Here is a 19116-nt window from a genome sequence, read left to right on the forward strand (position 1 = left end):
ATACAAGAACCCAGTCTACGAATAGATGAACCCGGAAAACAATCCAAGCAGTCACACCACTGAAACGGATAATGACATACATCACATTTATTATTTAGAGTAGCTACTCACTTATTTATAAAGAATAAAACTGTGTATTTGTTTGACACCAGTCAGACTGAAGAGGTGACTTATACTGAACTATAGATAGATCAATACTTGTATTTTCGTCGGCATAGGCCATACACCCTCTCAGACTGAATGTCAGTTGTTCACGCCCACCTTTAAGATCAATTTTTCATAAACAATGGACCTTCAAATAGGCCAAGGGTCAGATCTTAAGAGAGCGGATGCATGCGTCTCACATGTCATTATAGCCGTCCTACTTCTGCAGCCTGGACCTAATTAGCGGCCTCCTGCAGGTGCTAACGATCCTTCTTTCTCCGTCCACATCACTTCCCCATCACAGAGCCAGTCTACGATAGAGCTTCCGCGAGGTCGCGAGGTAGGGGGCTTAAATTGGCTTTTGGAGCACACCAGCTGTTCCACGCGGCCCGCGCCCCCTAGGGAAGCGGACAGAGGAAGGGGACACCACATGGTCCTCTGTGTACCCCCCTTCCCCTCCACCCCGGAAGCCTGCTGCTGAAGCCTGCTTGGACACGGTGCTCCCCATGGGACAGACACGGCACTCTGGAGGGCAACAAAGGGCCTCTGCACGAGCCGGAGTGGATGAAAAATAATTCTGCTCGACCCATTGGGGATTCTAAAGTAAATTAGACTCCATTTAGAAATGACGGAATCCTTGGTTTGCTTTGAGGTGTGATACAATTAGAGAAATTAAATTCATTTTAATGCGATATATTATGACAAAGTCTGGAAGCACTCAAATCTAAAGCTATGGTACATGTCTCTGACTGACCATAATGTAAATTATTAGCCATAGACTGAAGAGACATTAACAAATATAATTTTGTGTATTTAGAAATAGCTTGAACCCAAATTGTCCATCCAAGTAAATAATAGATACAATATATACTAAATAGAGGTGAGGAGGAGAGAAATATACAGCATCCCCCATTATTATATAGGTGTGTGTGTGTGTCAGACCCATATCATATTACCCTCAGGACCTGTCTCAGCAAAGACACATCTGCCTTTTAAAACATCCATTAAAACATGCCAATAAATGTTACACACAGCATCCTTTTCATCTCTGAATGTTGGACAGACACGATCCATCACAACTCTGGCCAATGAGGCACGGCTGTGGGGTTACACTCACGCGAGTTCAGTCAGGTGTCATGACAACCCTCCACTTCTCCGCGTGTCCTTACACGCCCCATGGTTGACTTGACAATCCTGCATGAGAGAGGACAGAGGGTATTCCCCTAGGAGAGTAACTCAGGACAGCTTAATTGATGTTTTGGACTGTGGCCTATGGATTGGTTGGTTACAGACTTTTGGGGGACTTTCTGTGGGGTTTCATTGATGCTCGATGGGTTGAAGAGAACCACAAAATTGGTCAGGTTGCCAATGCGTGCGTAAGGTCGAGGCTCTATAGGTCTGTAACACTAAGGGCAAAATTAAGTACTGATCGAACAAACATTTGTGAATTTAAAAAGCAATGTCGGCCTATTCAGACAAACTCGCCATATCTTGTAAAAATTGTAAGATGAAAGTTTCACCAACTGGTTAGAAATGCCTTAGAAAAGGATGTGCTGATGGTAAGGGAAATACAATACAATGTTTCCAACCAACTGACCTGCATTGCAGAGGTTGGAGGCCTACGTGATAGTTATTGCTGATGGCGCACCGATGTCCGATGCATAACAATGCTGCCACCTAGTGTTAAATATAAGTAGAGGTAAATTTACACTAACAAAATATATGAATATTATGCAGGTCAGAAAGTAGTGTTCCGGACAGGTTTATAAAAGATTAGACTAATAATATGAATCTATACCTACTCATACCACATAGCCACACCATAAATTGAGATAAACATGCTTTCCAATATATTCATATCTATACGCATGTATTGCATAAACACATAAGCGAGCAAAGGTAAACCAAATGTAAATTCTTAGCTGTACACGCCCAGGACAACCATATAAACGTTAACTATTAACTAATTATCAAAACACATTGGTCTCTGTCAAGACCGATCGTGTTCAAATTTTACCATGTGACACCAGCGGTCAATCTACCTATTTAAAGACGGCAACTTGGTGCATGCTGACAACTGTTTACAAAAAGGGGTGTGAACTCATATAGGCTGTGTATTTTCGAGTTGTTGCTATCCACCTGTTACGAGTCTAGTGCAAAGGAATATAATGGCGTTCACCGTTCTTGAGCGAATAAATGCATGGTTACTTGAAGCGTGCATGGGTGTACTTTTCGTGATGTTTAAGTTACTGTCGCCGCGGCCGTCCGGTCAACCTAGAAAACTCCCACCGGTTACCAATCCCTTATTGACAATGTCTGCGATGCAGCTCGCGGAGAAGATTCGTCGTAGAGAGGTCAGTTCATGAAGTGATATTCTGTTCTCGTCCGTCACTCAGTTATTTGGGCGTTAGCTACAGTGTCCGTGGGTAACTACATGATCCTATAAGATGCGTCGTCTGTGTAGATTTTTTTTTAAATCTCCATAGTATGTATGTTTTTATTTATTTATTTTTTACAATAGCCAGAAAAACAATGGACAATGTAAACTTGGGCTGTCCAAGCCTGTTCCTGAAGAGATACCGTCCTGTAGGTTTTTGCTCTGACCCTTATCCAGCAGACTTGGTGGCAGTTTGACAAGCTGAATGGGGTTCATTACAGCTGGTGTTGGACGGGAAATACTACAGGAGAGTAGTTCTCCAGGAACAGGGTTGGACTGCCCTGGTGTAGAAGTAAAATAAAAACCTTTTGATTCCTTGATCTTGCACACACACTAACTATGTTTTGGTCTCTGAGCAGGTGTTGAGTGTGGAGGTAGTACAGGCCTACATAGACAGGATCCAGGAGGTTAACCCTTTGATCAATGCCATGGTTAAGGACAGGTAAATAGAAGTTGCACCTCTCTTCTACTCGTGCTCTTCACCCTATCACAGTTCCCTCTCCTCCTGTTTTTAATAGGTTACCTCTTACCTCTCTCATCTTTCTCTCTTCATACCTCTTACAATACTTCCTACTCTGCTTTGTATCTTTCTTTACCTTTACCTTTCTCTCTCTCCCCCTCCTTCCTCCTCTCTCCCCCTCCTTCCTCCTCTCTCCCCCTCCTTCCTCCTCTCTCCCCCTCCTTCCTTCTCTCTCCCCCTCCTTCCTCCTCTCTCCCCCTCCTTCCTTCTCTCTCCCCCTCCTTCCTCCTCTCTCCCCCTCTCCCCCTCTCTCTCCCCCTCCTTCCTCCTCTCTCCCCCTCTCTCCAGGTTCTCGGCTGCCCTGCAGGAGGCGGCCCAGGCAGACAGGCTGGTTGAGGAGGAGAGGGGGGGGGAGGAGGTCCTGAAGGACAAGCTACCTCTGCTGGGGGTCCCCCTTAGTGTCAAAGAGGCCTTCTCCTTGCAAGGTAATGTGCACTGTAACCACTGACCATTACTCCTGCAAACACACAAGTACACACACGACATTCGTCATTCCAATGGTGGAATCATCTCCCCATCTCCATCAGAGACACTGACTGTCTCCTCACAGCTTGCTTTCCTAGAGGTACACTCTTGCTCTTTGACACTCTTGCTCTTCGCTTTGAATAAAAGCGTCTGCTAAATTAATAAATGTACATTTCCTTTACTTCTGTTTCTTTCCTCTCTCCTGCTCTTTTTCTCTGTCCCTACCCGTCTCACATTCCTTCCTTCCTCTATCCTAATTTCCTTCCCTTCTCTCCTTCCCTAGGCATGCCCAACTCCAGTGGCTTGTTGTCGAGGCAGCGGGTGTTGGCGTCGGTGGACTCACCCCCCGTGGCGTACCTGAAGAGGGCGGGGGCTATCCCCTTGGGCGTGACCAACTCCAGCGAACTGTGCATGTGGATGGAGTCCCACAACCACCTCTACGGCATCACCAACAACCCCTACAACCTGGAGAGGATACCTGGGGGAAGCTCAGGTGAGTCAAGAGGCGTGTCTGACTAACTAGGGAGTCAGGTGGAGGGAGTCAGGTGGAGGGAGTCAGGTGGAGGGAGTCAGGTGGAGGGAGTCAGGTGGAGGGAGTCAGGTGGAGGGAGTCAGGTGGAGGGAGTCAGGTGGCTGAGCAGTTAAGGAATCGGGCTAGTAATCAGAAAGTTTCTGAGGACTTGGTACCTTTTTTTGATTTTAAGGATTTTACGATCACATCAGGTCACACCATGCTGCTGGTCTCTCCCCTCTGTTGTGTCCCTCCTTTCTTCATCCCTCACTCCAGGAGGAGAGGGCAGTCTGTTGGGAGGAGCCGGGTCGGTCATAGGGGTGGGGTCTGACATCGGAGGGAGCATCCGCATGCCTTGCTTCTTCAATGGAGTATTTGGCCATAAAACAACACCAGGTGAACTTGCGCGTGTGTGTTAGCCTGTCTGTGGTTGTTAGCCTGTCTGTGTCTGTTAGCCTGTCTGTGTGTGTTAGCCTGTCTGTGGGTGTTAGCCTGTCTGTGGGTGTTAGCCTGTCTGTGGGTGTTAGCCTGTCTGTGTGTATTAGCCTGTCTGTGGGTGTTAGCCTGTCTGTGGGTGTTAGCCTGTCTGTGTCTGTTAGCCTGTCTGTGGGTGTTCGAGTGTGTTGGTTCCTCCCTGTGGAGGTGACATTTCTCTGGTGCAATGAAGAAAGTAAAAACAAAATAAAAAGTTGATACATGCTGACAAAAAATGTGTGGTTTATCCAGGGGTGGTTTCTAATGAGCACCAGTACCCTCCGTCCTCTGGTCTTCACGACGACTACCTCAGCACGGGGCCCATGTGTCGCTATGCTGAGGATCTACTGCCCATGCTCAGGATCATGGCTGGGCCCAACATTCACAAGTACACACACACATCTACTGTGTTCTCTGCTCGGAGAATAGACCAGAGACATTTGTATTAGGGATGCTAAGTCTACGTGAAATACTCTGTGAGGTTGTGGTGTAACAGTAGAAAGAGAATGAGTGAGATTAGACGGATGCGTCACACCGCTGTGTGTGTGTGTCCAGGCTGTCCCTGTCCACGGAGGTGGACCTGAGGAAACTGAGGATCATCACCATCCCTCACGATGGTGGTTCTCTTCTGGTGTCTCCAGTGGACCAACAGCTCATTCACGCCCAGAGAAAGGGGAGTCTCTCTCTCACTCTCACTCTCTCACACACACACACACAATTTGCCACTTGTAACAAGCAAGTGTACATTGTAATTCTTGGTCCTGCTTCTCATGTCCCTGTAATTACTGTAAGTCGCTCTGGATAAGAGCGTTGGCTAAATGATTAAATGTAAATGTAAGGAAATCTGTCCAGGTGGTGGAGTACCTGGAGACCGACCTGGGGGTCAGGGTTCAGGAGGTGCGACTGGACGGCCTCAAGTACTCCTTCCAGATCTGGAACACCTTCATGAACCTGCCTGACCACGAGGGCAAGGTGGGGCTCCAACCTCCGACTCCACCACCATGGATGAGGAAGGACGTCATCCTAGAATCATGGATGTTATGTTAGCTACCGTATGGATGAGAGTGGAGAATAAGACTAGGTCACCTGCATGTGTCTATTGCTTTTGAGCTCAGGCAGACTATAGGTATGTCAGTATAGCAGTAACAGCTGTTGTGACTGGAGAGTTAAAGTATGGGGTGTGGTGGAGCAAATTGGTCAAGATGTGAACCTTGTTTATGACATGCTAGTTACACGTGTGTGTGTGTGTTGTCAGCCTCCCCAACCCTTTGCGGAGCTGCTGGGGGAGCCGGGGAAGCCAGTGAGGCCCGTGTGGGAACTGCTGAAGTGGACGGTGGGAAGGTCGTCTCACACCATGGCTGCCGTTGGTAACATCCCACGAATTAATAAATGACAATTGACACGTGAGCCTCACTGCCGTCCCCTTCAGGGTGTGTGGGCCCACTACCAGTGCAGACGTCTCTCTGTGTGTGTGTGTGTGTGTTGACGTCCGTCCGTCATCGTGTGTGTTTCCAGGCCTGGTTCTGATCGAGATGACCAACTCCAAAGCGTCTCCGTTGGTCCTCCAGCTGAAGGAGCGGCTCCAGCAGGAGGTGGAGGAGCTCCTGGGGGAGGATGGGGTGCTGCTCTACCCCAGCCACCCCCACCTGGCCCCCAAACACCACCACCCTCTCTTCACCCCCTTCAACTTCTCCTACACTGGTGAGACAGGAGCAGGGAGGATGACACAGTGAATGTAGCTAACGCAGGTCGATGGATGGTGTGTCCAATGCATCGGGCTACCAATCAGAAGGTTATCGGTTCGATTCCCGTGCCATATGACATTGTGTCCCTGGGCACGGCACTTCACCTTACTTCACTCAGGGAAATGTCCCTATACTTACTGGATAAGTGTCTGCTAAATGACTAAATGTAAACCCGGATACCACTCCCCCCCCCCCCTCCCCTCTTACCTCTCCAGGCATCCTGAACATCTTGGGCCTCCCCGTGACCCAGTGTCCTTTGGGGCTGAGTGAGGAGGGCCTCCCCCTGGGAGTGCAGCTGGTGGCTGGGAAGAGTCGAGACCATCTGCCCCTGGCCATGGCCCTGTATCTGGAGAAGGCCTTTGGGGGCTGGAGGGACCCCGGTGCCTCTTGAGCCCACGACACCCCACGCCAGACCTCTTCCCTGGCCTGGCTGGAGACAAAACCATGCCTATTTATTTTCAATTAAAATCCCTTTGATTCAGAAGGAATTCAAGTGGCATGCTGGTACACACCTGACTGCTGGCTGGGCATGACCAGTCTAGTGGTCGGGGGATTCAGCATCAACACGTGGCAGTTTCAGTATAGTTGCCTTTATGCACACAACAAATAAAATATTTTTGCATGACATGACTACATTTTGTACCATTTCTTCCTGAAATACTATCAGTAAATGATACATGGAACGTATTATCTGCAGTTCTGCTTTAAAAAAAAAAATTTAAATAACTTGAAAAAAGGTCAATTTCATAAACCTTGCTTTTAAAGCAAATCTGTGGGACTAATTTATACGGAAACTTATCCTGACTCAGACGGGTTATCTGAGGGAGAGGCAGCAAAGTCAGGAAGCACTTTTCAGTCTCGTCACGTTTTATTTCCTTGCCTTCTTGATGGAAGGATTACTTTAAAAACATTCTGGAACATTCCCAAAACAGAACTGGACAGCGTTAGAAAAAATCATGATAGTCACTCCCCCATCATACTTTTGACGTTCATCATTTTAATGTGTCCACACCATCCATTTCTGGTTTTCTTGACAAGTAGGAGGAAGGAGCTGCTAAAACGCCACATTTAAACAATCTCGCATTGAATAACAGGCAGTCTTTAACTTTGCTGTGTTAACACCAAACACAGCTCAGTGGGATAACGCATGACGATAGGACCAGGGTGTCTACGGGGGGGGAAGTCGCGGGAGGAAGAGGAGAACAAAATGCTCTTCTCCCAGTCGGAACCTTCCCCCCCCCTCCCTTTCACCACAAACATTCAGAAATCTGACGGGGATGTCAAAAAACAACAACAACAAACAAACGAGGAAAATAAAGAAGAGAGTTTTGGTAGTCTTGAAGGACTCTGCCTTTTGGCAACGCAGAGGCACAAAGAACTACAAGTCCAAAGAACTAAAAGTCCAAAGAACTACAAGTCCAAAGAACTACAAGTCCCACAGCTTCTCAAGAGCTGGATTTGGCCCACGTGTGTGTGTATGTGTGTGTGTACACAATGTACATACAGAGTTGAAAGAATGCGTGTCAGTGAGCATGTATGTGCATGAACGTGTGTGTGCGCATGTGTAGTAAGTCCCAAGTCCCCTGTTCTCAGGATGCGTTGGTGATGGGTTTGTATTTCTTGAGCCGGGTCCACTGGCCTGTGGTGTAGTTCATCTCGAACACCGTGTCCACCAGCATGGTGGTGCTGCCTGTGCCGTCCGCCTTGGGCAGGACCTCCGTGTGCTCGCTCAGCTTGATCTGGATGATGTCACCCTGCTCCGGGCATGGGTTCTCTGGGGAGGGGAGGGGGGGAGGATGGGTTGTGAGTGTCATTTACATTTAGTCATTTAGCAGACGCTCTTATCCGGAGCGACTTACAGTAAGTACAGGGACATTCTCCCCCGAGGGAAGTAGGGTGAAGTGCCTTACCCAAGGGCACAACGTCATTTCGCACAACCGGGAATCGAACCGGCAACATTCTGATTAACAGCCCAATTCCCTAACCGCTCAGCCATCTAACCCTCCATTTATTACGAGTGACCCCCACCCAAGTCGCTATGAGTTACCCAAGGTCATACGCTAGGTCAATTTTGTTACTTAATACTTTTCCCACTAAAGTTCTCAGCACCCAGGCCGCAGGGAGCTCCACCGAGCCGGCCTGTGTGTCGTACCTCTGGATCCAGCCATGAAGCCCAGGATAAGGGCCTTCTCTGGCCTCGTCACCTTGTTGGCCGTCTTGAACATCTCCTGGGCCGCGTACATCTGATCTCTCTGGAGGGGTAAAACCACACGCACATGCAGACAGACAGAGAGACAGAGACATGGTATGAGAGAGAGGGGGGGGGGGGGGGGGGGGGGGGGTTCCGTATTCATCAGCAGAACCGGCCTCTACTGAGAGCCACTTGGGGGTGGTTAGCCATGAAGGGGTGAGCTTCACAGCAGCTCAAATGACTAAACGACGTCCGCATGTGGGTCGTTCGTTCCAGCCGAGAGAGACATGCAGTCACAGCGAGCGGAGGGGGACCCACCGTGAGCGACAGGTTCTTCTTGGGTTGGGGCTGCGGAGGCGTGGGCGTGGGCTGCGGCGTGCTGGGGTGCTGGGCGGGGGTCTCTGGCTGGGCGGCGGTAGCGGCCGCAGGGGGGCCGTTGCTGGCCGGCGTACTGGTCGGCGTGCTGGGGGAGGTGGGCGCGGCTGGGCTGGCCGTGCTGGCGTTGTACATGGGCGTCCGCTGCTTGAACTGGGTGGGGAGGGTGGCTGTGCCCGCGCCGGGCGTGGCCGACTCCTCGGGCTGCCGGCCCAGCTGGAGGGCGTCGCGGCCTGACCCGCCCGCGTTGGCTGTGGGGGGAGGGAGCAACGAAGGAGACCGCCATGAAACCAGCCGACAAACAACATGTCACAAACCATAAGGAAATGGGGGCAACATGGCCTAGGGGGTACCGAGGACCAAGATTGAGAACCACTGGCCTAGGGAACCACCCAGAACACAGCCCTACGAAGAATCTTATCCTTTTGTATTCCGAGAGCTATGACACACACACACACACACACTGGTCCCCCTCACCTGGCTGTGCCTCTGAGCTGGGAATGTAAGAGGAGGAGGGGACCATGCTGGGTGTGGCAGGCAGGTAGCTGGTGGAGGGCAGGGCACTCTCGTTGTTCAACGCCCCCAGTTTCTGCAACACACAAAAGGCATATGAGAATGTGCTTCTGTGAACGAGAGAGAGAGTGGGAGAGAGGAGGGGAAAGACAAAGAGAGACAGTGGGAGACATGAAGTGTGTATACCTGCGTAGAGACCAGACCAGCAGCATAGTCTGGAGTAGCGTTCTCCACCACCGCCGCTTCCTCTTTAGCTGCCTTCTCCCCGGCCTCTGTCTCTGTAGGAGAGACCAGCACACACACACACTGAGCACCTGCTGAACACCTGCTGTACGCATCAACAGCAGAAGCCACAGGGGGGATAGAAACACAGAGATAGTGGAGGTAGAGAAAAAAACTGTCCTTTACCTAGAGTCTTTCTTCTCCTCTTTGCTTCTCTGCCAGCTCCAACCATGTCCAGCTCTGAGATATCCAACAACTGGAGGCAAGTAAAGTCAATAAAGTTTGCATAAATACAGGTCCTTCTCAAAAAATTAGCATATTGTGATAAAGTTCATTATTTTCCATAATGTAATGATAAAAATTAAACTTTCATATATTTTAGATTCATTGCACACCAACTGAAATATTTCAGGTCTTTTATTGTTTTAATACTGATGATTTTGGCATACAGCTCATGAAAACCCCAAATTCCTATCTCAAAGAATTAGCATATTTCATCCGACCAATAAAAGAAGTGTTTTTAATACAAAAAAAGTCAACCTTCAAATAATTATGTTCAGTTATGCACTCAATACTTGGTCGGGAATCCTTTTGCAGAAATGACTGCTTCAATGCGGCGTGGCATGGAGGCAATCAGCCTGTGGCACTGCTGAGGTGTTATGGAGGCCCAGGATGCTTCGATAGCGGCCTTAAGCTTAGCCAGCGTGTTGGGTCTTGCGTCTCTCAACTTTCTCTTCACAATATCCCACAGATTCTCTATGGGGTTCAGGTCAGGAGAGTTGGCAGGCCAATTGAGCACAGTAATACCATGGTCAGTAAACCATTTACCAGTGGTTTTGGCACTGTGAGCAGGTGCCATGTCGTGCTGAAAAAATGAAATCTTCATCTCCATAAAGCTTTTCAGCAGATGGAAGCATGAAGTGCTCCAAAATCTCCTGATAGCTAGCTGCATTGACCCTGCCCTTGATAAAACACAGTGGACCAACACCAGCAGCTGACATGGCACCCCAGACCATCACTGACTGTGGGTACTTGACACTGGACTTCAGGCATTTTGGCATTTCCTTCTCCCCAGTCTTCCTCCAGACTCTGGCACCTTGATTTCCGAATGATATGCAACATTTGCTTTCATCCGAAAAAAGTACTTTGGACCACTGAGCAACAGTCCAGTGCTGCTTCTCTGTAGCCCAGGTCAGGCGCTTCTGCCGCTGTTTCTGGTTCAAAAGTGGCTTGACCTGGGGAATGCGGCACCTGTAGCCCATTTCCTGCACACGCCTGTGCACGGTGGCTCTGGATGTTTCTACTCCAGACTCAGTCCACTGCTTCCGCAGGTCCCCCAAGGTCTGGAATCGGTCCTTCTCCACAATCTTCCTCAGGGTCCGGTCACCTCTTCTCGTTGTGCAGCGTTTTTTGCCACACTTTTTCCTTCCCACAGACTTCCCACTGAGGTGCCTTGATACAGCACTCTGGGAACAGCCTATTTGTTCAGAAATTTCTTTCTGTGTCTTACCCTCTTGCTTGAGGGTGTCAATGATGGCCTTCTGGACAGCAGTCAGGTCGGCAGTCTTACCCATGATTGCGGTTTTGAGTAATGAAACAGGCTGGGAGTTTTTAAAAGCCTCAGGAATCTTTTGCAGGTGTTTAGAGTTAATTAGTTAATTCAGATGATTATGTTAATAGCTCGTTTAGAGACCCTTTTCATGATATGCTAATTTTTTTAGATTTTTTAGAGAAAAAAAATTTTTTTTTAGAGAATTTGGGGTTTTCATGAGCTGTATGCCAAAATCATCAGTATTAAAACAATAAAAGACCTGAAATATTTCAGTTGGTGTGCAATGAATCTAAAATATATGAAAGTTTAATTTTTATCATTACATTATGGAAAATAATGAACTTTATCACAATATGCTAATTTTTTGAGAAGGACCTGTATACATTTGAGGAATAACCTGTCTTGTCCAGCAGGGTTGATATATCGTCCGACAGGGGGTGAAAATGGTCTTCACATTAGAACGTGCAGCGCACGGACGCCCTGGGAAACCCGAATAGCTATGTTGGGCAACGACAGAGCAGAACGTGACGGAGCCATGGTTACCTTGACGCCCCTCTCCTTGCGCAGTGGAGTGCGTGCAGGGGCGATGGGGGTGCGGTTGCTGGGGGGGCTGAACATGCTGGGGGTGGTGGGGCTGCGGAAGGGGGCTTTGGGGATACCCTTGAGGGGCGCTGGAAAAGAAACGGGCGTTTTTAAAATCTCAAGTTATCGATACAGACATGTTCAACTTAGTGAGTTCCTCCATTTTGATGTGTGTGTGTGTATATGATTGTGTGTGTTTTGCTGCATGTGCATGTGTGTGTTTAACTTGTGCGTGTCAGACTCACTGGTGGTGTCTAACTTCTTAACCAGACCTCGACCTTTGGCGTGGAAAGGCACTCCAGCCGTCTTCTTGAGCTGCTGAGCAGTTTCTGTGGCTGCAGACAGGAAGAGACCAGATCTGAACAGGACTCCAACATGGAAGAGCCTCACACACCACCAATACAGCACACACTGGTTCTGCAGCAACGCTTTGCGTGTTCTAAACTTTTCCCCCCCAATAAATTCAATATATAGGTCGTGGGACTGGATTAATAAAGCTTGAGGCTTTCTTGGTAAACCAATATTAAACAACTAAGGTGCCAACCGCCATGTGGCTTCTACCTCTCGTTCAAAAGCTCGCTGTTCTGACAGGAATGCGGCGTTTGTGCCGCCCCAAAGATGGAGGACAGTGGAGGAGTGTTACGAGCAGAGGAGGGGGGCGGGGTTTTACATTTCTGTAGCAGCTCTGCCCTGAGGGTGGCGCTCTTGGGCTTTCTCTTCAGCTGGAAGTGTTTGACAGGCGGGGTGAGGGGGCCCACCAGGGTGGTCAGGGCACTCTTGTTCAGGTACTGGCACTCCAGGGGCAACATGACCGACGCCTCACACTCACTCACTGCAGCCGAGGGGGAGAGAGAGGGGTAGAGGGGGGAGAGAGAGGGGTAGTGGGGGGAGAGAGAGGGGTAGAGGGACAGGTAAGAGGGGTGAATAAGTGGACGACAGCAACAGGTGTCATTTTGAACTTATGCATTTATATTTTCTTTATCTGAGTCAGTGCACACTGCAAAGAAAGTAGAGGCATGTCCGAGCTATCATCCGGACACACATACAGCAAAACATGAAGTCATGCTTGCTGTTACATGCATATAATACTGCTGTGACTGCAAAGACAATCAGAAGAAAAAAAAACATTAAATGTTGATCTAATCTAAGAGACTTTTAGTCTAACACTAAAACCATTTAATGACCCCTGACCTTTCTCTCGGAGTTCCCCCAGGATGTCCTGCACGTTGGGGTTCTGCTCCTCCAAGTCCAAGTTGAGGGAGCCTGTTTCCGGGAAGGACTTAAGAATGTCTGCCACCATCAAGACCCACGGCTCAGAGTCCACCGTGGCCAGCTGGATGATCTCTGACAGGGCTTCCTTCATCTACGGAGACAGGAATCAGAATTGTTAGTTGCACTGAGAGAGGCAAAAACTACCCGCATTATTACGGAAGGAACAAGATTTGTTTTTTTATCATTCAAAAATGTTGGTGGTTTAACGCTGAAGTACGCGCCAAACATATGCGTTATTAATGGGAGGCAGATTATGTCTGAATCGTTGACACTGACGTGACATTCTATTTAATTATTTAAATGTACAGCAAGAAATTAAGTTAACCACTCAAGTCAAGACAATTCAGTCACTGCTGAGTATCAAACTTTCGGTGTGACAACTTTGTAGTTAGGCTAGCTACGCCCTCCGTAAGACAGCATGGGTTGGTAAACTAGCCAACACACCGCAAGCATGCTAGCCTAGCAAGGTTCTGCATGTTTGATAACAAGAACGTAATGTTAAACTACGCTTTCCTTACAAGCGGCAAGCTATAGCAGCTAACTAACTTTGCTAGCTAATACTTTGCAAGCTTGCGAACGAATGCCTTAATCGACGGTTAGTTAGCTAGCTAATTAATTTAACTTGTTTGCTAATAATATACGACCAGGTAAACAAGGACATTTAACAGCTAGCTGGCTAATCAAATAGCCTTTAACTACAATAATTAACAAAGAGAATACAGCAAGTTCAAGATGCGGATCCAGCTAGTTAAATAGCCTAGCTGGGTTAGCCAGTAAACAGTAATACAAACTAGTCTGTTGCTGTTCATAGATTGCTAATAGATTATGATTAGATCGTATTAGCTAGCTAGCCTAGCAAGTCAGAGATGGCAGATGTGCTATAAACTTATAGACGTCTGCGCATATTTTAATATAACCTTACGCCGTGTTTCAATGGGCAATGTCAGTGTAAGTCATTCGTGTTCTTTCTGTCTTTGGAAACAAGTCATACAACTTTATTATATCATTTCACAGCTCGCTACACTGCTAGCGCTCGACCAGCATAGCGTCAGTCAGAAACCCACCTCATCAACAGTCCGCCTCGGGAGATGCAGCATCCCAAGCAAGAGTTTTAGCTTCACCGGAGGCGATAAACTCGAAAAACATAAACGTATATTGTCGATAACTGATACGGTGAGGAGTGAAGCAATACTAGAAGGTGCCCACAGTTCGTCCGTTGAACCTAGTTTATTATGAAGCCACAGGCCGGTGTCGCTATCCTTCATCGACGCCATCTTGGAAAAGAAGTGTTGTGAGTTCGGGCATTTTAACAGGCTACCTAAGAAAACATAGCAGGGGCAAGACCCACCCACAAACTACTGATGTGAGAGATGAAATAATTCAACATTTAATCTAACATAAACCATAAATTCACTCGGAGTTGTTATAATATATCCCTCAATGATCATTAATGCATATACATGCTGCACATTCGACAGGACAGTGTGCCAGACATAACTGTCTGAATGAATATATTTTATTGAAGTTGTGAAAAAGTCGTGTCTTTAGCTGGACTGGGTTTTTTTTGGTGGGGATAGACTGCCTCAGAGGGTCAATGTGAAGGAAAATGAGCTGTCAATGCAACCTTTAGTTATCAATATGGATGTTTAATTTGTTTTCCAAAACTGCTGATGAAACTAGTGCACTTGCAAGAATTGCAATCACTTCCATTGTCATTTCTAAAATATTTTCTCATAATGATTACGGGATTTTTTAAGGAAGAAACGATTGGTCTCAAATTTACGCATGCGCCTTACGGCAAGTGATACGGAATTCTCCGGAGGTGTGCATCCGACCAGTTTTTGTTCTCCTTAAAATATTGTAAAAGATTGTTAGTAGCCTGTCTTCATTTATCAAGTATGTGTCATCTTTACGTACCTAACGACTTGTTGTCTTTAACCGAAATGTTGTCTTTGATAACAGCAGACCATAACATTGCCGTTGCTTTGTTTAGATGTTCGCATTTTTTACTAGAATACATTCAGATGATGTTGATATACGTATTCTGAAACAATAATTCGCTTAACATGTCTGAATAACAATGCTTTGTGTCCGCAGGCATCAATATGGCATCGATCGGCTATTTGCAAGCGACTATGCTTCTTCTAGCGGTCCAGCTTCTCTGTTATAGGGCAAGCAATGCCGAGGAGACGGGGACCGTTATACCTGCCGAGAGTAAGTACATTTTAGGCCTTCGTCTGGCCTTGTGAATTTATTGGGGAAAAAAAGAGAAACCAATCCAAATAGCCTACTCTAAGATAACGCAGCATAATCCGATTTTGATACAATTCAGGAGTTGGTTAAGATATGTAGGCCTATGTGATATCAAGGCGTCACAAAATAAACTGAACAGTGATGTGTCACATTTCATGGGCGTTTGCAGTTGTCCGTTTTGTACACATATAACAATGTTTATGATGACGTGTTCGCTTTAGGCCGACCCTGTGTGGACTGTCATGCATTTGAATTCATGCAGAGGGCCCTGCAAGACCTGAAGAAGACTGCTTTTAACCTGGATGCCAGGGTAAGTGATAAATGCAGCACTTTATTTTATAGGACATCATCTCACATGTGTATACACACAGTCAATCGCTTTATTACCTCTGTCTAAGCTGAAAGTTGGACAAATAATGTTTCTCTCTGTGTCTTGTCCTCTCTCTTTCTCCCCCTTCTTTATTTATTTATTTCTATCTCTCTCTCTCTCCCTCCCCCCCAGACGGAGACTCTAGTACTACGAGCTGAAAGGAAGGCCCTATGTGATTGTATGCCCACAAACTCCCTGCGCTGAGCTGTGTGTGTAAGTGTGTATGTGTGTGTATGTGTTTCTGTCGGTACCTTTGCCTCTCCAGGTCTCACCCTTCAAGGTTCTTTATCACCACATGACTCGTACTTCACATGAAATATGATGTATTTCGTAATTCTTTCTAAATTGTGAACATAGGCACTTTATTGTTTCTGTTCAAATATAACTTTAGATATTGCAGTGGCTTAATGTGAATATAACAACACTAGAAGAGTCTGACCAACCGCCATTCACCCAGTTGTAGAGATGAAGTCTATGTATGTCATGTTTTTATATTGACAAAATCTCACCGCTGTTCAATGTTGTAAAAAAGAGGTTAAGAAATAAGATGCACCTTTTTAACTGTTTGACTTCACATCATGTTTCATATCATTGTTTAGAAATCCTATTAAGTAGGACAAATAAGCATACTTATTAAGAGTGTTGCAGGGGTTTCTAGAGATCACTGAAGTACACAAAGCTGTAGTCGTAAAGCTTAAAATACACCATCTTACGTCTTCAGAATTGTAAGGTTTAGAATATAGAGTGCTTGTAGGATTCTCTGTAGGGCTGAATTTTATTTGCATGCAGCACCCTAGTCTTAGGCAAATTGTAGGCGCATGCACATTGTCTTGTACCCACAGCAGGCAGGAAGTCTATTTTGTCTCCGGTCTGCATGACCTATAATACAGATAGATTCATTAAAGAGACATAGATTCATATGAAGCACTATAAATAAAAGGGGGTTTGATAGATAGGGGTGGGATAGTCAGATGTGTAGCAACATGTACTTAATGGCTGATCACTTTGGTATTTTTCTTGTTGCTTGTTAAGAAGTAGCCTCCTACTTTATATGTGAAAATGCTTGTAGAGGCAAACTGTTTGACGGTCATTAAAGTTATTGTTCCATTTGTCTGTATTTTGTGGTATATTATGGAATGGGCTAAACATGAATTACTGTCGATCAATCAGGAAAGTTATCTGTTTTTGCCTGTTTAGTTTCACATGATCTGTCAGCCAATAGTAGCTTTCTTTTAATACAGGGAATAGTGTTACTGTTTCCATGACTCAAGCAAAACAACCACAAGATAAGGGGTGATGCTTTGGGTATGTGTGAACTCAGAGTTCTGGAGCCCTATTAAACTTACCGGTAGTACCTTTAATAAAAGGTATATTTTATCGTTGGTCTAGTCATTGTTTGAAATGAAATAAAATCCCTTCAGTGTCCAACAATGAATGCAATCAATTTAAACCTCTTCAAGATGTCCTGCACAGAGCCTGGTTTCATTCACTGATATCTTTAACCTGAAATCGCATTATTCATAATGGGGATTACCTCCTACACAATCTGGTGCAGTTCTTTCCGTGACCACCATGGAGACTCCTAAATCAAGCCAAGACTCCCAACAAGGTCGCTGGGGTGCAGACTGCAGTGGATCGGGAGGCTCTGCAGAGCAAGTAGGAAATAAATAACTACACCACCGGCAAACAGAAATCAGGGATGTGTGCTGGTCAGGCCGGCTAGGAAGCTTCCTATTTTTTTCTTTCCAGCTTCCTGTTCTGCTTCAGTGGACAGGAAGAAGACAAACCTGACAGCTGTCATCCCTCTAGCCAGGCAAAGTCAGGAGTAAATGAGGTCATTTCAATTGAACTTAGTCATCAGTAAAAAAAAACAACAACAAAAAACACCACCTACCTGCACAATCAAAAAGCGCACTTCATAATGTTTTGGAGGTGGTGGGATTTGGATGGACCCAAGACCGATATCTGGACAGGGCGAGGAGGGATAAACGAAAGTGGCTGAAGAGTGTCTTGCCTGGCAGGGGGAGGAGAAGATTCCAGAAGGTCTTAGTGAGGGAATCTTTAATGAAACACTGAGAAGAAGGTTCCTGTTCTGCTGAATCACCCAAACAGAAAATATGTCCATATCTCAGCAGGATGGAATATCTTCCTTTCATCCCTTCTTTTCATCTTCCCTGAGAAAGAAAAGCACAGTTGTTACTGTTTGAAGTTCATTAGCATGGACACAGGCAAGACACCATCCAATAAGATCCATGTACTCCTATATCTTCTGTAGGCAGGGTAAGACAGATGTTCAATAATCTTGCCTATTTATAGTTCCTCCAGCTAAATATGCCCTGTAACACGGATAGGAGGAAATGGTTCCTGATTCATTTGACAAATTAAATATGATCTGCACCTGGATATGGGTATAGCTCAGTGGTAGAGCATTTGACTGCAGATCCAAAGGTCCCAGATTCCAATGCGTTGGGCCAAAGATTCAGGACCAAGGACAGGGCACGCTACCGCTCCCACCGTTGCTATGACGAGGGTGGCATCAGCCCCATTTCTGTTGCTTTGTGTTGAGTCCTTAAGTTTCATTATCGCCCCTCTGGACTCAACAGGCAAATTACATCCACCCCGTTTTCCCAACACACACACATACATGCTTTAGGCCAGATTGGTCATAAAATAATAGAATATAATGTATAGACTGTCATAGAATGAATAAAATATAAATATCAATTATTATTTATCATAATGTATGATGGTATTTTTCATTTTCCTTCTTGTTGAACTTTATTTTCATTTCGGTATGCTAAACACACCACATGTTAAAATGCTTAACCCCATATCCACAAACAAAATTCAGAAGAACATGTTTTGTTTCGCGTATGTTTACAAGCCGAGGTCTCCCGCTGAGTCACCCCCGAAGCTTACTGAATGACACGGTGTTTAATAGTAGCAGCTTTACTATTGGCTGATGTGTGATTCACAGATACCATAGAAAAATCTATAATGTTCGTCACTGCACGCTGATCATTTATTATTGCTTTAAACAGTCAAGATTATGAATGGCTTTTGAAGTATAGTTGATACAGGATTATGGTCCAGGCTCTTCCTTTACACAACGGGTAAAACTAGTCTACTAACAATGGGGAAGAAGTGAACAAAACTGTCTCCTGTTCCAGTTAAAAACTTACTTTATTGTGTGACTCAACTCTACAACCGTCTTTACGGTCCCATAGCTGTGGCCACGAGAGGGAGATAGGGGATTGTCATGAATGTGTGCATGTGAATGCCTATGATCTAACGCTATACTGTTTCTCAATTCCTCAAATATTTCAACTCTTCACTCTGCTTATCCTTTGAACTTAAAAACCAATTCCTGAAATGGAAGTTTAATGTTACGAGATGCAAACAACTGCAGCTTCGAAAAACTAACAAACTCAAATACTATTTGATTCAGATATGCTATCAAACATCAAATCCAGCGCATTTTAATCAAGTG

At 46.1% G+C, this 19116-nt stretch overlaps 3 protein-coding genes and 1 long non-coding RNA gene across 7 annotated transcripts; 3 read left to right on the forward strand and 1 right to left on the reverse strand.

Annotated features, from left to right (window-relative positions):
* Positions 1-2234: 2234 nt before the first annotated feature.
* Positions 2235-7482, forward strand: faah2b (fatty acid amide hydrolase 2b). The gene is made up of 11 exons (XM_047040590.1): positions 2235-2498; positions 2941-3023; positions 3390-3526; positions 3850-4059; positions 4354-4473; positions 4804-4939; positions 5107-5224; positions 5404-5523; positions 5807-5918; positions 6067-6252; positions 6512-7482. Exons 1-11 carry the CDS (start codon positions 2313-2315, stop codon positions 6685-6687), a joined length of 1584 nt encoding a protein of 527 aa, XP_046896546.1. The 5' UTR covers positions 2235-2312; the 3' UTR covers positions 6688-7482.
* nelfa (negative elongation factor complex member A) lies at positions 7274-14294 on the reverse strand. Its single transcript, XM_047040589.1, has 11 exons — positions 14068-14294; positions 12923-13094; positions 12402-12563; positions 11977-12066; positions 11693-11820; positions 9784-9853; positions 9562-9653; positions 9340-9451; positions 8806-9113; positions 8449-8548; positions 7274-8070 (listed from the first exon to the last, which is right to left on the reverse strand). The coding sequence occupies exons 1-11, from the start codon at positions 14275-14277 to the stop codon at positions 7886-7888; spliced, it is 1629 nt and encodes a 542-aa protein (XP_046896545.1). The 5' UTR covers positions 14278-14294; the 3' UTR covers positions 7274-7885.
* Positions 13124-14146, forward strand: LOC124480921. The gene is made up of 2 exons (XR_006957591.1): positions 13124-13598; positions 14018-14146. It is a non-coding gene; the product is annotated as an uncharacterized LOC124480921 (long non-coding RNA).
* Positions 14276-16735, forward strand: c18h4orf48 (chromosome 18 C4orf48 homolog). 4 transcript variants are annotated; one of them, XM_047040597.1, is made up of 4 exons: positions 14276-14294; positions 15101-15217; positions 15478-15566; positions 15759-16735. In XM_047040597.1, the coding sequence occupies exons 2-4, from the start codon at positions 15109-15111 to the stop codon at positions 15828-15830; spliced, it is 270 nt and encodes an 89-aa protein (XP_046896553.1). In that variant the 5' UTR covers positions 14276-14294; positions 15101-15108; the 3' UTR covers positions 15831-16735. The 4 variants fall into 4 exon arrangements, with proteins under 4 accessions (XP_046896553.1, XP_046896552.1, XP_046896549.1 ...); XM_047040596.1 differs by lacking the exon at positions 14276-14294 and adding an exon at positions 14346-14366; XM_047040593.1 differs by lacking the exon at positions 14276-14294 and adding an exon at positions 14421-14825.
* Positions 16736-19116: the final 2381 nt, after the last annotated feature.

This window comes from Hypomesus transpacificus, chromosome 18, assembly GCF_021917145.1.
Source record: "Hypomesus transpacificus isolate Combined female chromosome 18, fHypTra1, whole genome shotgun sequence".
NCBI lineage: Eukaryota > Metazoa > Chordata > Actinopteri > Osmeriformes > Osmeridae > Hypomesus > Hypomesus transpacificus.

Excerpts from the sequence above, each read along its gene's own strand:
- faah2b (XM_047040590.1), top strand. The coding sequence starts at position 2,313 with ATGGCGTTCACCGTTCTTGAGCGAATAAATGCATGGTTACTTGAAGCG. Across the intron at positions 2,499-2,940 it reads AGAAGATTCGTCGTAGAGAG|GTGTTGAGTGTGGAGGTAGT; the intron begins GTCAGTTCATGA and ends GTCTCTGAGCAG. Across the intron at positions 5,919-6,066 it reads TCACACCATGGCTGCCGTTG|GCCTGGTTCTGATCGAGATG; the intron begins GTAACATCCCAC and ends GTGTGTTTCCAG.
- nelfa (XM_047040589.1), bottom strand. The coding sequence starts at position 14,277 with ATGGCGTCGATGAAGGATAGCGACACCGGCCTGTGGCTTCATAATAAA. Across the intron at positions 9,854-11,692 it reads GCAAGGAGAGGGGCGTCAAG|TTGTTGGATATCTCAGAGCT; the intron begins GTAACCATGGCT and ends ACTTGCCTCCAG. Across the intron at positions 9,654-9,783 it reads GAGGAGAAGAAAGACTCTAG|AGACAGAGGCCGGGGAGAAG; the intron begins GTAAAGGACAGT and ends TCTCTCCTACAG.
- c18h4orf48 (XM_047040593.1), top strand. The coding sequence starts at position 14,789 with ATGCGCCTTACGGCAAGTGATACGGAATTCTCCGGAG. Across the intron at positions 15,218-15,477 it reads GACCGTTATACCTGCCGAGA|GCCGACCCTGTGTGGACTGT; the intron begins GTAAGTACATTT and ends TGTTCGCTTTAG. Across the intron at positions 15,567-15,758 it reads CTTTTAACCTGGATGCCAGG|ACGGAGACTCTAGTACTACG; the intron begins GTAAGTGATAAA and ends CCTCCCCCCCAG.